This window comes from Meriones unguiculatus, chromosome X (assembly GCF_030254825.1).
Source record: "Meriones unguiculatus strain TT.TT164.6M chromosome X, Bangor_MerUng_6.1, whole genome shotgun sequence".
NCBI classification, from domain to species: Eukaryota; Metazoa; Chordata; class Mammalia; order Rodentia; family Muridae; genus Meriones; species Meriones unguiculatus.
Genome location: NC_083369.1, coordinates 126,867,962 through 126,883,901, shown reverse-complemented (window position 1 = coordinate 126,883,901; position 15,940 = coordinate 126,867,962). Strand labels below are relative to the sequence as shown.

Sequence of the window (15,940 nt, the reverse complement as noted above, 5' to 3'; positions counted from 1 at the left end):
ATAGTTATAATAAAACTACAAATAGAATGCAGAATCCATTTATACTGTTCATTCAGGTTCCTCATATTAACACTTAACTGAAATCTTTACTGATACTCAGAAATAAATGTTGATAACAGCCTTATTTATAGACTTCTAGACCTTATTTGAATTCTACTAATTGTCCTACAGAGAAGGAGATAAGCTCCCTAGAGAGGTGGAGTTGGATTGGCAAGATCAACTAGGCCTTAGCCACAGTGTTGCCCATAGCTGGCTTGGCCAGAACAGTATAGCCCTTGTGTTCTTCTTAGACATAAACAATTTCTCAGATTGTCGATATCAAACAAGGCCCCTCTTTGACTAAGATGGATCAAGACAAAACAAGGACACTCTGTACTCATGTCTTAACACAACAGCATGAACATTGTGCAGACAAAATGACCAAGCATCTCGTGCTCCCACTAGGACCATGAAGAATCTATTTTCCTAATGGAACTCCAAGAACAGTTCATGCATTAAGACATACAATGAAATAGTTACTCCCAGTTCCTTATAGTATCAAGTTTAGAATGTTTCAGGTGAGCAGACATGTAAGTGGGTTTTTACATCTCTTCTTTTCTGCTCAAAAATTAGCCTTCTATAAATAGCTGTGGTGCTTTTCATCATGTGAGTTGGAGCGTATCATCATCCCTCTGCACAGAGTGTGGCATTCCATTGTTTGGATTACATTGTAGTTCATTCTGCCTCTGTCCTGTGTAGCCACCTTTATGATGCTTCCAACATTTGGCAATTCTAGTGCATAACTGTTTATTTGTCACAAATGATGTGCTTATTACTTGATTGTCACAAATATCATTCCTGCAAAGAATAACTTTCATATTTTGCAAGTGACTGTGGCAGGATCCAAAGGGGTACATGCTTTCTCCCAGAGCCAATTTTCCCTTGGGGTTGTCATGCTGGTATTAGGATCATAGTCCAGGCCTAAAGACATTTGGTCATCTGAGTGTAACAGACATGTTTTTGTCTTCTTCTTGCCTCTTTAAAGAGCTCTAATGTATGGGTCACTTGCATAGCATGCCTTTGCTGAACAATGCCTCCAACCTGCAACCTGTTTTTTTTTTTTTTGTTGTTGTTGTTTTTTGTTTGTTTGTTTTTGTTTTTAGAGAACTGTTTTATCTGCAAATGCTCTTGTCCCCTACTTAGGTGTAACCTTTTCCTTTGGCTTAAAGTTCCTTCAAGAGGGGCAAGCTGATAAGAGAATATCTTATGCTCCTGTGAGCTCAGCTGGGCCAATGTATATGGGCAACAGGGGTAAAGTAGGTGGAGAGCCATATCACCATGAACCAGCTAGGAGTCTGGTGCTCACTAGGCTAACATGCCCTCATTTTTCTTCACATAATGAGGACAGGTGGACTTGGAAAGGCTCCCCATACCACATTTTCTGGAAGAGTCCCTTCTGAGTTCACTGGAGGATTAAGAGGGAGGGAAGGAGGAAGGGATATAGGTTGCCCAGCTGTCTTTCATCAGTACTCCAGGGTCTGGACTGGAGAAACACTAAAAATGGTCACAGTCAGATTGTCTAATAGCCAGAGGTATTGTGGGGGTTCCCTGGGTAAGAATCAGGATTTTCTCCAAGATGGCACTGCATTCTTTATGGATAAAGCTCCGTTTTTTTTTTCTTCTTACATTTGCCTTCAAATAAAGGCATCACATCACTTAAAGGGGATACTATTTCTGCAAGAAATATTCCTCCCTATTTTATACACACAGAAAGTAAGTCCTGGAAAATGTAAACCAACATGGCCAAAGTTCCCCAGTAACAGGATAGTCATGACTTGATAAAAGCTCAGTCTGTTTCCAGAGATCAGAACTTTCCCCAAATTGCTCAGCTTCAACAAAGCATTTTTTTTTAATTCCAGAGAAGATGTTCAGGCTGAGGGGATCACCTGTATGCAGAAGCCAGATGTTGCAAGATCACAGGCAGGAGACTTTTTTTTTTTAAATAGAACACACATTTTCCATTTTATTTAAAACATTTTTACACACACAATACAATTTCTTACTTTCTCTATACTTTAAGACAACCAACATCAACCTGTAAACCTGGTTACACATTAGAATACAAGATTCCTTTTTAAAATATATATTTTGAGTGGGTTTGCTAGTAAGTGGTACAGGGGCTGTCTCTGACATGAACTCAGTGGCCTGCTCTTTGATGACCTCCTCAAGGGGGGGCGGTGCAGCCTTGCCAGGCCACAGAGGAAGGTGATGCATAGGCAGGAGACTTAACAACTGTCACACTTTACAAACCACTGAAAACAGCATTCTCCTGTTCAGACACGTTGGGCAGTTGTTATATACTTCTGATAACTGCAGCTGTCTGAGTCTGATCTCATATGCCTTTGGCATAGTATATTTCACTCGTGTCCAACACTTACTCCCCTTGGGTGTGGAGGAAAATGAGTCCCCAGTAAATTCCAGCAACACTCAATGCCAAGTGTAAGGAGAACCTGTATCTACAGTCCCTCCCCTTGGCCAGTGTGGTGAGCCTGTGACCTACACAGTAGAGGGCCACAGCTTAGCTTTGCTATCTCATCTTGCAACTTTTAGTTGTTTATGAATAGATTCAGCTCACATTTCCATTTTTCTTTGGGTCTCATAAATCATATAGAATGTGTAGCTTATATAACCTGGCAAAAAGCCTCCTCTCAAATCCCAGGGTGTAGAAAATAACTCTATATAATTTCATTCTGGTTGAAGTCTCTAGAGTATTGATTCACCTGTCTCTTGGCTATTAAGGAGTGGCTCTATCTGACTGGTAGTCAGTATAGTGTGTGAACAATGTATGGAAGGGCTGAAGAAGACAGTCATTGTTCTCCCTAGGAACACTTCCTTATTTCTGCTGTGTCCAGCCCTCCCTTGTTATGGTAAACACAACGTTCACCACATCACCCCCAGACTCAGGAAGCTCTGAGCTGGATGGCAAGCAAGACATAGATCTTCCTGAAATTACACTCAGATGAGGCATAAACATGTGGACAGATTCATCTCTGGTGGCTAGCAAATCAAGAAAGCCTCTGCATAAACATAAGACTGAGCAGTGTCTAGAGCTTCAGAGGAAGGAAGCCCTCAACCCTGATTTGTATACACCCTATACTTTCTTGTGCCAGGCCATGTTTTTGCTGTATTGGGGACTGAAACCAAAGCCCCAAGCATGCTAGGCAAGTGCTGTACTGGTGCACTGCATCCTCAGCTTCACTATCACTTTCCATTTACACACAGAGGTTAAATGTTGTAGGTGGAGCTCTCTGGAAGGTGCTACTCAACAGACTTGAGTGCATATTGGATTCCTACAAGTGCTAAAATAAACTTGAAGAATGTGGTGCAAACCAATAGAATTGCATTCTTTCACAGCTCTTGGGGCTTGCTGGGTTTAAACTTGGGTATCATGAGGGCCATATTCTTTTTGGGGGATCAGGCAGAAGGATTTGTTCCTTGTGTCTTTCCACTTCTAGTGACTGCTTGAGTGCCTTGGCTTATAGTTTCATCATTCAGTCCTCATCTCTGTGTTCGCATCACTGGTTCTTCTTTTTCAAAAGTCCCTCTGCCTCCCTCTTAAGAGGACTCATGGGCTGACACTTAGGACCTACCTAGATAATCCTGCAAGGTCCCAGGATCCTTAACCACATCTTTTCCCATGTGAAGTAATTGTCACAGCCTCTGAGGACTAAAATGTTAACATACTTTTCTGGAACCACCATTTTGGTCTCTCACTGGTACAAGTAGTTTAGTCAATACCTGTAGAAAAAAGTTCAGAGGGAAAGGAGGAGCAATGGAAATTAGACTATGATGCAGAGCCAGAAGTATGTTGGTCTGATGTGTGGAGAAATTTGGAATAACAATCGTCCATCAGAGTTGTAGCTAAGGGGGCCAAATTGGTCAAGGCATTATATCTTTCCAAGCCCAGTGACTCGGCATGGGCATGCTTTAGGACAGATGTGGCTTAGAGTGAAGCCACAGAGTGACCAAAGTAGAGTCCAAAGGGCCGACAGTCAGTGCCTCTTGCCAATGACACTCCTCTCCTTAGGAAAGATGTGTCCCTTATGAAGGGAAGCCTGGTTCCTCTGTTGCATGTCTACTCCAGATAGGTTGTAGCAGAAACAAAAGATGGCATGGAGCTGAGAGGATGTCATGTGGAGATAGCACCTAAGTCTGTAATCATGATGATGAGAACAAGTCTGCTTTGTCCTCAAAATGTGTGAGAAAGGGGACTTTTCAACCTCCTGACCTTGCAGTAAGTCACTAGATGGGGAGCCATTTCCAGACCACTCCAAAGTGTTATGCCCTGCTTAATGGTTATCTGTCCTCCTTTGGCCTGCACTGCAGATGTGCACACAGCTGCACAAAAACAGCATTTGCTTTCAAAAGGCAAAATCAGAAGGCTACTCAGTATACCACAAGACAGGATCCTTGGGGTTAAACTTTAAATATGTGAATGAAATTAGAATTGTAAAGTCTAAGATGAGAGTCTGAGACTGATGAGGAAGGCACCAGGGGAATGGATTGGTAGGGAAGGTTTTAGCAGTATACCAGCAAATCACTGCTTCCCTGAGTCTCTGTTTCCCTATGTGTATAGCGAGGCTTGTTAAGCCAGGTGTTCTGAATTCCAAGGTGCTGAAATAGAGGTAGAAAATAGGAGGTAGACTGAACAATCTCCAGGAGTAGAAGTCTTGCTGGGAGGCTAGGCAAAGGTCTTAGGCTAAATGATATCATGCATAGAGCCCTATAAACCATGTAGTTAAATATTTCAAAGGAATATCAAAGCAGTTGTTGAGTAAACTGTATTCCATTGGTTGACTTTGAAAAAAAAAAGTTGTTTCTATAATGACTTTTAAGGCTACATTTAGATGAGAGTTTTAGGACTCCTCATGTGGTAGGAAGAGAGCAGGCCATAGTCCCAGGTTGCAGGTACAATGAGCAATGGAACCTGTCCAGTGCCTCAGGATGCTGTGCCCTGAAATTGGTCTTTACAAGTAAGCTGTAGCCGCACTTGCTGCAGCCTGTTCTGGCTATCTCTGAACACACAGGGATAGTAAAACAGATCTATTCATGGGAGATATGAGGCTCCTTTAGTGTATGCCTCCATTTTGGTCTTGTAGACACCCAGACAGTCTTTCTTGCATTGCCTATCTTTTGAGGGTCAGACCACAGCATGAGTTGACCTTTTAGCTTTTCCTGTTTCTCTTCTTGCCTTGCCCATATGCATGTCCTCTAAAAAAAAACTCAGGTAATTGTGCTTTACACTTGCCTTTTAGAGGACCTGAGCAAGCACATTGACCCCAGTTGCCCTTGCTCACTTTTTACCTTTAGTGCCTTACCAGTTCTTGTGGTGATTCACTTCCACACATGTATAAGGAGTCCCTGGTACCTACAGGGTACAGTAGCTGCTCGTGTGTGAGCACATCCCTCTGGCTTATAGTATCTTCTCATAGATGCAAGAGAGTAGGACCTTAAGTTCCAGCAGCCTAAAGTCCTGACTTCAAAAAGCCTTCTACCTATAGCAACCTCACAACACGTGGAACTTTCTCACTTGCCTACCTGTGTATGCTTCTGGAACATGCTTTGTGGGATGCAACTGTATTTCTGTGCCCTTCATATCTCTATTTTCTTTAACTTGCGACAGTCTAACGGAGGTTCAAAGACATTGAGTGTTCACACCTGGGTCTTCCTATGTCTACCTCCTGACTCTGCCATGGTGTACTAGCCAGTGATACCAGTCATGTAGTGTCAGGGGTTCTCTCACTAGTTTTGAGTGTTTCTTAGGAAATGAATGTACTTAAATATTTAAAATTGAATGGCTTTTTACAATTTGGCAGCAACTCAACCAAGGACATGGAAGAGCTTATGGATTGTCCCTTCAGGCTAGTGAGGCCCCAGTCACTCAAAACCTGTCATTGTATTTGCAGTCTGGGTAACGGTAAGCAAATCTAGGATCACAGGTTCTCAGAGGTCTCAAGATGTCCTTCAGCCGACTGGTGGCTTCGAGAACTTCCAGGTCTGTGCTGGAATCCTTGCTACACAGGCTGAGAGCAGAGTCTATTTCCTCTTGCACAGGGGAGGGAAACTTTCCCCGAAGAAGTTGAGGCAGCAACTGCTGACATGCCAGCACTTGGCTTTGCTTCTCAGGGATAGTGTCACAGGAGGACATCTGGCCCTGGTAACCAGAAACCAGGCAGCTAAAAATGTCTTCGTTCTCTCCAGTCCTAGCAGCTGCTTGGCTGCCTAGAAAAGAAATCAAAAATATCAGATACTGTACAACCTATTCGTTTGTGTGTGTGTGTGTGTGTGTTAGGATGGGGTGTGACACTGCCAACTAGAATTGCTGAGTGAAATGGTTTAGTCTCGAAGTATTACTCTATCAGTGGAAGATTTAGGGATCAGAAACATAATAGCCCCTTCAGAGAAGAGCATTGAGTAACACTCTCCCACAATTAGGCGAAGGTCCAAGCTTGGGAAAACCACTGTTCCTGGGGAGCTGGACTCTAATTGCAGAAATCATAACCACATTGTTATTTTCCTATTATTACTAAATTAGGGAAGTAGGGATGGTATTAAGATTGGTTTGATTGCACATTTAGAATAAAAATTTGTGTGTGTGTGTGGGGGGGGGTCATGCCATCCAGAATATGCAATGGGACTGATCTTTGCATAGCTTGAATACTCTGTGATCAACCTTCCTTCTAATTTGATTCTTCTTAATAAAGGTAAAACAGGAAGAAAAGAGGTTTGGTTTCTTTGTTTTTGCTGAATTTGTTAAAAAAAAAGTGTCACAAACTGGAAAAAAAATCTTTTTTTTCCTATTATTGTATTATTGTGCTCTGCAAACTTGGTCACCTTGAGAAACTCTTGGTTAATAGACTCAAGAGCATTGGCTGAACCTTTGTAAACATTGAGAAACATTACTTTCTCACATATCTCATTTGCTTCTTTGTTTTTGTAATTTTCAAACATTACAAAGTGAGTGTGTCAACACTGCAAAGTGTACTAGTGTATCCGGCCAGGAATTATGTTTTAGGTTAGGGCTAAGAACATCTGAGGAGAAAAGCTTGAGGGAGAAAAGCTTGTGACTTGTGTGTGTGTGAGTGAAATAGAGAACTGCCCTGGGAGGGTTCACCTAGGTTTATACCACCATGGACAATGTTTGTCACAAGCAAGGCTATGTTCCCTTTTCCTTCAGAAATGAAGATGAAAAGAAATTGAAAAAGGGGTGAGGGGACATTGTTCTATGACCAATACTATTTCCAAAACCTGGATTAAGTGTGACCCTAGATCACTTCTCCTTAGCGTTGGTCACCCTGACATCCCCCTTGACAGCTGCTCTGTGAAGCTCATGCTGAGTACCTTCCTGCTTGTCGATGATGCCTAGTGCACTGGCATCCCGGATGAACAGATGCCCATTGTCAAAGATGCCAAACATGCCTGCATCAACATGGGTGAAGTAGAAGAAATAGTTTAAATCATTGCTCCTCAGGGATTCCAGGACCCCAAGGAGTTGGTAGGCAAGGTCAGCAGCTTGCTCTGGAGGTGCATCATAAAATTCTTGCAGTGGCCTGGTGCGGGTACTGATCAGGAATCTACCACAGGAGCCCAGGTACTTGGGCATTGGCCAGCCTTCTGCCCCAGGGAAGATCTGCCAAGCCAGAAGAAACAGGCATTAGACACAGAAAGAGAAATCTCATAGAGGCAGCTTTCTACTTTCACCCACAGCCCACATAAGTAACTTTTATTGCCAGCATGGATCTCAAAACATGCTGGCAAAACATTTCTTCAACTTTTTAATACCTTTTGGAACATGGTAAAGCTCCCACCCTTCTCCTACTTTTGTAGTGCATTGCTGATGGAAGAATTCAGGAAGGAGGCTGCTCTCATCTGTGCTGTGGATCAGATTTCACAACTTTCTCTAAGTAGGACCTGAGAATGCTAACCAACCTTCAGTAATTTTCAGTGGTACCCAGGATTCAGCAAGTATGTTTCTTTTAAGTTGTGTCATTTAAAAAATTTGACTAGTCTGCAATTTTCAAGATTTCATTGCTTAGAAGCCAAGGAAAAATAATTAAAGATCAACTTCAGGGTTAACTGCAAGACAAATAATAATAATAATAATAGTAATAATAATAACTATTACAAGCAAGGTATCATGTGTGTTTATAGTCCTAGCTGTTCAGGAAGCTGATACAGGAGGATTGAGGCCAGTTTGCTCAACAGAGCTCACGAATAAATAGAACAATGCAAGTACTTAGCTCTGGAAGAGGACAGGTATCATGCAGATGCCTGTCCCTTTGCTGTCCCCACTGCTAGGTTGAGCAAATCTGACTAGTTCAGGAAACTACAGGCTCAAAAATTCTTCTCAAATGGAGGGAAGCTTCTAGACAGACTAGCACTGATCTGGGAAAGTGTAGCCCATCCTGTCTCCTTGTAAGAGCACTCAACTTGTGGATTTGGGAGATGGAAAGTGAGGAGGGAATAGTAGCTGGATTTTTCTTGGCCATTTTGAAAAGTTTGGTTTTTTACACTTAATAAATGAGCTGCATCTCCATCATTACCACCCATCCATTTTTCCTCTACTTCCTCCTCTGTCCCCCTTCTTTCTCCAAAATTTATGCTCTAGTCTTTATTATTGCTACACATAGATACATATATTTATATACATATATCTTCATACATGTATATATAACCTACAGAGTTCATTTAGTGTTATTCATATGCATATGTGACCAGAGCTGACCATTTGCAATTGGACAGTCTATGTGGGATTTTGTCCAGAAAAAGACTTATTTTCCCTCTCTTAGTAGCCATTGACCACCTGTAGCTCTTTATCTCAGGCTAGGACCATGTGGAATACTCCATGTCCATGTTAGGATTTCAATTGTTGATCATTTTTTAAAATGAATCTAGAACTAGAAATGATAACAATAATTACAAATACCGCTCTACCCTTTGTTTACCTTCTTAAGTAAACAAAGTCTGGGTGATGCATCTTAGTAGCAGACTGCTTAGCTAGGCCCTTGGTCTCATCCCCAGCATGACAGAAAACAAAACAAAAAGTAGACATGATAGCACTCTCTCTGTGTCTGTCTGTCTCTCCCTCTCTCTGACAATTTTCTGCTATCTTCTACCCCCTTTAAGTCATGTTATAAAGAACTCATGCTCTTTGCTTTTTGAATTTTCTCTGTCTCAGAGGGACATCCTGGACTTACTGACCTTGTATAAATGTGTAAAGTCACACCTGGGTCCCATACCACATTCTTTTTGGGTAAAGCCCAGGATTATGTGTAGTGTCTCAGCCCCATGGTCACAGGCCAGGTTTCTCAGGAGCCAAGCCTTAGGATAACCAAGGTGGCAACAAAAGCTAGTATTGTGGGTAAAAGGCCTCCAAGAAGACCCCTGAGCATGCAGGGCAAATGGCAGCTCCTTCTCTGTCATTAGAATGTTTAGTGACAAAGATACTAGGCAGGTTTTAGCAGGAAGAGTACAGCTTCTGATGTCTCTGATGATAGACACCTTTAGGATTAGGTTTCATGGCTGACACTTTTTTTTTTTTTTATCTAAGCCCAAGCGGAGACAAAAATAACATTCTGGGGGGATTTCACAATGAGCACTAACTGATGGTGACTGCAAGTCTTCAGTACAACATCTGGCATGTAGCAAGAATCCAATAGTCTGCATTGTGTAGCCAGCCATTAGTTTTTTGGCTAATATTTAGGAACTGTCTTTGTTGTGGCTCCCTTCTTCTCTACCTGTATCTTTATATTATGGTACTTTAAAAATGGTCTCATTCTGTCACTATGTCCTGCTTTTCTTTCTTTTTTTTTTCCTCCTCCTTCCCTCCCTTCTGCCCTCTTACTACTCTTTCTCCTCTCCCACCCATCCCCCACCTTTAACTTGTCTTTCATTCCCCTTTCTTCCCCTTCAACCTCTGGTATCCTTTCTGTCTGTTATGGCATTTAGATGTCCTTACCCTTTGTCAGGGGGATTTAGCTGCACAAATTCTGTGGATGCCTCTTAACATGGTAAGTGTCTCTTTTTCACTAAGTGTCCCCAGGCCCCAGTACATCCATATTAATTTGACTGCTCTTCAGTTATGTCACTTCTAGTTTTTTCTTTTCTCTTCTCCAAACATAGCCACAGGGTGCATCTCTGGGTGGCTGTTTCACCAGACCCTGAGCTTGCTCAAATCTTACTTATCTTGGTGGCAGAGATAAATTTGCCTTCCTTCACAAAGCCCTTCTTGGCTGCCTCAACTTTTGAAGTTGGCTACTGTTCCCTGCTACCCACACCCTCAGCCCTACCCTCCCATACCTCTTTCCTCACTAGCTGCCAAGGCTGGCAAACATTTACCTGATGTTGTAAATGTACTGGTACAGATTCATGGCCCTAAGATATGCAGCAAGAAGGGGAGAAAAATCAACTTAAGGGAGGTGTCTGAGAGTCCAAGGTAGTAACAAAACTTGGGAGCTTGTGGGAGTCACAGTACCTGCAGAATGATGGGGTGTGCATTGACAGCCAGCGTGTAGAGGAGACGCAGCTTGTCACGGTCGGTGAAGTGGTCCATGAAAATGCTGCCAGCATCAGCCACTTCAGCATAGCGTCGAACCACACGATCCAAGAGTCTTTGTGAAGGGCAACGCAGGAAGGGACTTGGCAGGCCCTGCAGACACATGAGAGAGACCAAAGATGGAGAGGAGTTGCTGGATTCTTGTAAGTGATGTAGACACTGGAATGAGAGCCCAGGTGAGCGGTGCAGTAGAGATCCATGGATGGTTGAGAAAGATGTTAACCAAGAGGGTGGAGACCCCTGGGTGGGACACAGGAGACATAATGCTCCTGTAGGTTGGGGCAGGAGAAGGCATAGAAGGCTACACAGGAATGGGAGCACTGGGGGCAGGGAGGCCAGCTTTGCTTACTTGAAAGCTGAGCTTTCTACACCCTCATCCCCATAGCAAAGATAGCTTCAAAAGAGAATCAACAATACCAGACATACTGCTGTCCATGTGCTTCCAGTGAAAGCTCTTTTTCCATGACTGCCTCCTTAGAGAAGTAGGATAAAGCTGTCTTTGATGGATATAGAATGCCCAGTGTACGGACACCTCCTAATGGGGCAGTTGATAAAGTTAGCTCATTATCCAAATTCCCCCCAAGGATTTAGATTTGGAGATCTATCTGAAAGAGAGGGTATATGACAGAGCTATGAAGAAAGTACAAGATTCTATGAACCAAAGTGACTGGAGACTTAAAGAAATTTAGAGCAAAACAAAATAAATGAAACCAAACCCAACCCAACCCAAACCAAACCAAAACCAACCAGCCAAACAACCAAAGACACAAACAAAAAAATCCAAACAAGCCTCCGCTCCAAATAACAACAACAACAAAAATCACAATTGCTTCATTCCAGAGCTCAGGCTATAAGCTGCATGGTAAATTCTAAGTCAGGGATGGTGCTACAATTTGCCATTGTCCCTCAAATTTCATGACTGGAACTTTAATTCCCAAAGTCATATGCTAATGGTATTTGGAGGTGGGATCTTAGAGTAGTAATGAAAATTGAATAAAAAGTATAATCCCAATACTGGCATTAGTGGCTTTTTAAGAAGAGGAAGAGAAACCTAAGCTAGCCTGCTTGTTTTGTTTTATCATGTGATGCCTCTGCCTGGTTATGATACAGGATAAAAGCCCACACCAGATGCTAGTATCAAATTCTTGGACAAATTCTTTCCAGCCTCAAAAACCATTAGTGAAACAAATAGCCATTCTTTAAAAATTGGGCTGTGCTGTTCATGTATAGCAATAGAAAACAGACTAAGAAAGCATCACCACAAATTCCTTTTCCAGAGAGTAGGATCACTGACTCTTTGTTCACAGTCCCAGGGAAGCCAAGCAGCTTTACCAACCCAAGGAAATGTGGCTTTTCTGAGGCACTGAAGGAAACATAGTAGGTTAGAATAGGGAGTCCTGAACCTACTGAAACTTAACCTTTGCATCAGAGGGATAGTGGTAGCTTTATTTCATCTCTCAGCAATGAACCTTCAAAAATTCTTTTAAAGTGTTCAGCATCCTGGGTTCCAGAAAATCATATCATGTTTAAGCTAATTTATGTATTAATCACCCAAGGTGCTCCGAATGACTTTTGATGTTTCCAAAGCAAACTTTGCCCGAAAGGTAAAGATTTGTCACTGTTGAACACATCTAAGTATTTGTTTTGATAGCCATATAAATGTATAAGAGAACACAAGTTATTCTCAGAAAGAAAATCTAAGACCAGAGGTGTGGCTTTTTATCCTAAGACTAGGAGTTGGCTTTTCTTGGTAAAGTCACTTCCAACAACTGGGTTTGGAATGTTAAAAGAAATGTCCAACAAATAAAGTTTTATTCTGTGTGAACCTAGCTGTTCTTAAGCTCGCTTAGCTTCCAGGAGAAGAAGAGACAACTTTAATTTTAATAAACCTACTTCCAGTTAAACACTTGAACACCTTTTATATGATTTTGCTGTTAAGGATGCTTGTAAAACAGAGCTGAGGTTAATCATGCATCACAGTTAATCAGTGGGCTATCACTAAGACAATGACAATTTAATAATTGCCTCCTCTTTTGTTTTGTGAAGAAAAATAACTGACAGTTTTGTGCCTACTCTAATTTTGTTCTTTTACTATAGTACTTTTGGGTACTCCTCTGAAGTGCCAATACAACAGGAAGTGTTTTGATGTGTCAATTTCTATCTATAAGTATCTGCTAACATAGTGATGGTTTTGAAGTAACCACATGGATGATTTTAAATATTTAGAAATCTAAGAACATCCTTGTTACAGCTCACGCAGAGCTCATCATCTTAGCTCACTGTTACATGTAATAGAGGAGGGAGAGGAAGCTGTAAATCATTTCAATTCTGCTTTGAAGTCCATAAGTTAGGGCTGGCTTAAAATAGGTGTCTTTCCCCTTAGGAAGTTGCTCTGTGCTACTTAGGCTGATCAAACCAGATTCCTTGAAATTAAGTCACTGGTACAAAGTCAACTGCAAAGGATAAGTGCAGAAGAGGGAATGAGACCAGTGCTAGTGTCTAATTTGGAGTTTGTCTTAGATCATGTTAGAGTGGATAGCATACCCAGGACAGTTGAGTAGACGTTAACGTTGTATTCAAACACCTGAATGACTTGGGATGGGGTAAATAATATGGGAAGTATTCCTAACATTACAAGTTCAGTCTCTCAAAGATGTAGTTTCTATGGAGACGGGTCCTCTCATTTCTGATGACATCTTTTCCATAGGCAGGGTTTCTGTTTGTTTAGGTTGTTGGTGCTTTGCAGAGACTCTAAGTTGAACCCTGATAGAGTGTCCCATGAAGAGCTGAACTTCTGTTCCATTTTGGTTTCTGGGGAGGGTTCACAGGAGAGGAGTCACAAGGAGACACTTGAATGTGTGGAGTTGCATGGTGGATTTATCCTTTTTCCTGCTTCAATCAGAGCCTTCTAACACATTTTTGTTTTACTGTTGACTGGCCAGTTCCTGTTTGACCTTGCCCTCCACTGACCTGAAGAGGGATTTCTTTTGTTGTTGTTGTTTTTTCTTTAAGATTTATTTATTTTACTAAGTATAAAATGTTCTGCCTGCATGTATACCTGAACACCAGAAGAGGGCACCATATTTTATTATAGATGGTTGTAAGCCACCATGTGGTTGCTGGGAATTGAACTCAGGACCTCTGGAAGAGCAAGCAGTGTTCTTAACCTCTGAGCCATCTCTCCAGCCCAAGGAGGGATTTCTTCTTGGATGGGTAGACAACATTCACTTCAAGCTTGGCTTTTCAGAATGCAATATGATAAATAGTTACAAGCACATTTTTTTTACAGCCAAGCTGCTGGGGCTCAAATTCCAGATTTGTCACTTAACAACTGTATAGTTTGGGAGAAATTCTTCATTTTAAATGTAACTGAAAATTAATTATTAAGGGGATTATTTCTTTTTAAAATTAATTTATTTCTTTTATAAATTACAGTTTATTCACTTTGTATCCCAGCTGTAGCCACTTCCCTCCTCCCATACCAATCCCACCATCCTTTCCTCATCTACACCCATGAACCTCCCCAAGTCCACTGATATGGGAGGTCCTCCTCCCCCTCCCTTAGACCCTAGCTTATCAGATTTCATCAGGACTTGCTGCATTGTCATCCTCTGTGGCCTGGTAAAGCTGCTCCCCTATCAGGGGGAGGAGGTGGTCTAAGAGCCAGCCTCTGAGTTCATGTCAGAGACAGTCCCCATTTCCCTTACTAGGTAAACCACTTGGAGACTGAGCTGCAGAGGATCTAGGTTATCTCCATGCATGGTCCTTGGTTGGAATATCAGTCTCAGATTTTTTGGTTCTGTTTCTCTCCTTGTGGAGCTCCTGACCCCTCCAGGTCTTTGTATCTCCCCCTTCTTTCATAAAATTCCCTGCACTCCTCCCCACCTCCCAAGGGAGGAACAGTACTGTTAGGCCACAGAGGAGGACTTTGCAGCCAGTCTTGAAAATACCTGACAAAAGGGAGTCATATGTAAGGGGAGGAGGTCCTCCCCTACTAGTGGACTTGGAAAGGGGCAGGGAGGAGATGAGGGAGGGAGGGTGGGATTGGGGAGGGAATGAGGGATACAGCTGGGATACAGAATTAACAAAATGTAACTAATGAGAAAAATAAAATTATGGAAAAGAAAAAAAATCCCTGCACTCTGCACCAAGGCTGGCTCAGCATCTGCTTTGATACCTTGCTGGGTAGAGTCTTTCAAAGGACCTCTGTGGTAGGCTCCTGTCTTGTTCCCTGTTTTCTCTTCCAATGGCAGTCCCATTTGCCCTTCTGAGTGAGGATTGATAATCTTACCCAGGGTCTTCCTAATTGCTTAGCTTTTTTGGGTGAAAAGATTTTAGTATGTTTATCTTATAATATATGTCTAATATCCACTTAGAAGTGAGAATAAATGGTGTGTGTCTTTCTGCTTCTGGGATACCTGAGTCAGGATGATATTTTCTAGTTCCCAACATTTGCCTGTAAATTTCATTATTTCCTTGTTTTTAATTGCTGAGTAGTATTCCATTGTGCAAATGTACCACAATTCCTGTATCCATTCCTCAGTTGAGGGACATCTGGGTCGTTTCCAGGTTCTGGCTATTACAAATAAAGCTTCTTCGAGAATGGTTGAACAAATGTCCATGTTGTATACTTGAACATATTTTGGATTTATACTTAGTAGTGGTATAACTGGTTCTGGAGGAAGCACTGTCCTAATTGTCTGAGAAAACACCATATTGATTTCCAAAGTGGTTGTAAAAATTTACATTCCCACCAGCAATGGAGGAAGGTTCCTCTTTCTCCTCATCCTCTCCATCATGTGTTGTCACTTGAGTTTTTGGTCTTAGTCATTCTGATGGGTGTAAAGTAAAATCTCAGGGTCATTTTGATTTGCATTTTCCTGATGGCTAAGGATGTTCTTTGAGTGTTTCTCTGACATTCAATATTCCTCTATTGAGAATTCTCTGTTTAGCTCTGTACTCCATTTTTTTAATTGGATTGCTGGCTTTATTGCTGTTTAACTTCTTAGTTCTTTATGTATTCTGGATATTAGCTCTCTGTCAGATATAGGGTTGATGAAGATTCTTTCCCAGTCTGTAGGCTGTCATTTCTTTTCTTTACAGAAGCTTTTCAGTTTCATGAGGTCCCATTTATTTTTTCTTTTTTTATTTTTTATTAATTACACTTTATTCACTTTGTATTCCCCCTGTGGTTCCCTCCCTCTTCCTGTCCCAATCCCTCCCTTCCTCCACCCTCTGCATGCATGCCCCTCCCCAAGTTCACTGATAGGGGAGGTCTTCTTTTCCTTCCTTCTGATCCTAGTCAATTAGGTCTCATCAGGAGTGGCTGCACTGTTTTCTTCTGTG

At 41.9% G+C, this 15,940-nt stretch overlaps 1 protein-coding gene across 2 annotated transcripts in view; it reads right to left on the bottom strand.

The window, feature by feature from the left end:
• Window positions 1–3,232: 3,232 nt before the first annotated feature.
• The window catches only part of Dipk2b (divergent protein kinase domain 2B), a 50,869-nt gene continuing 38,161 nt past the window's right edge, over window positions 3,233–15,940 (bottom strand). The window contains exons 3-5 of one of the 2 annotated variants that reach the window (XM_060374538.1): window positions 10,514–10,687; window positions 7,381–7,669; window positions 3,233–6,261 (exon numbers count right to left, since the gene is read on the bottom strand). In XM_060374538.1, coding sequence (XP_060230521.1) covers window positions 5,921–6,261; window positions 7,381–7,669; window positions 10,514–10,687 — 804 coding nt within the window. In that variant the 3' untranslated portion in view covers window positions 3,233–5,920. The remainder of the gene's footprint in view (window positions 6,262–7,380; window positions 7,670–10,513; window positions 10,688–15,940) is intronic. The other variant, XM_060374539.1, reaches the window with a different exon arrangement.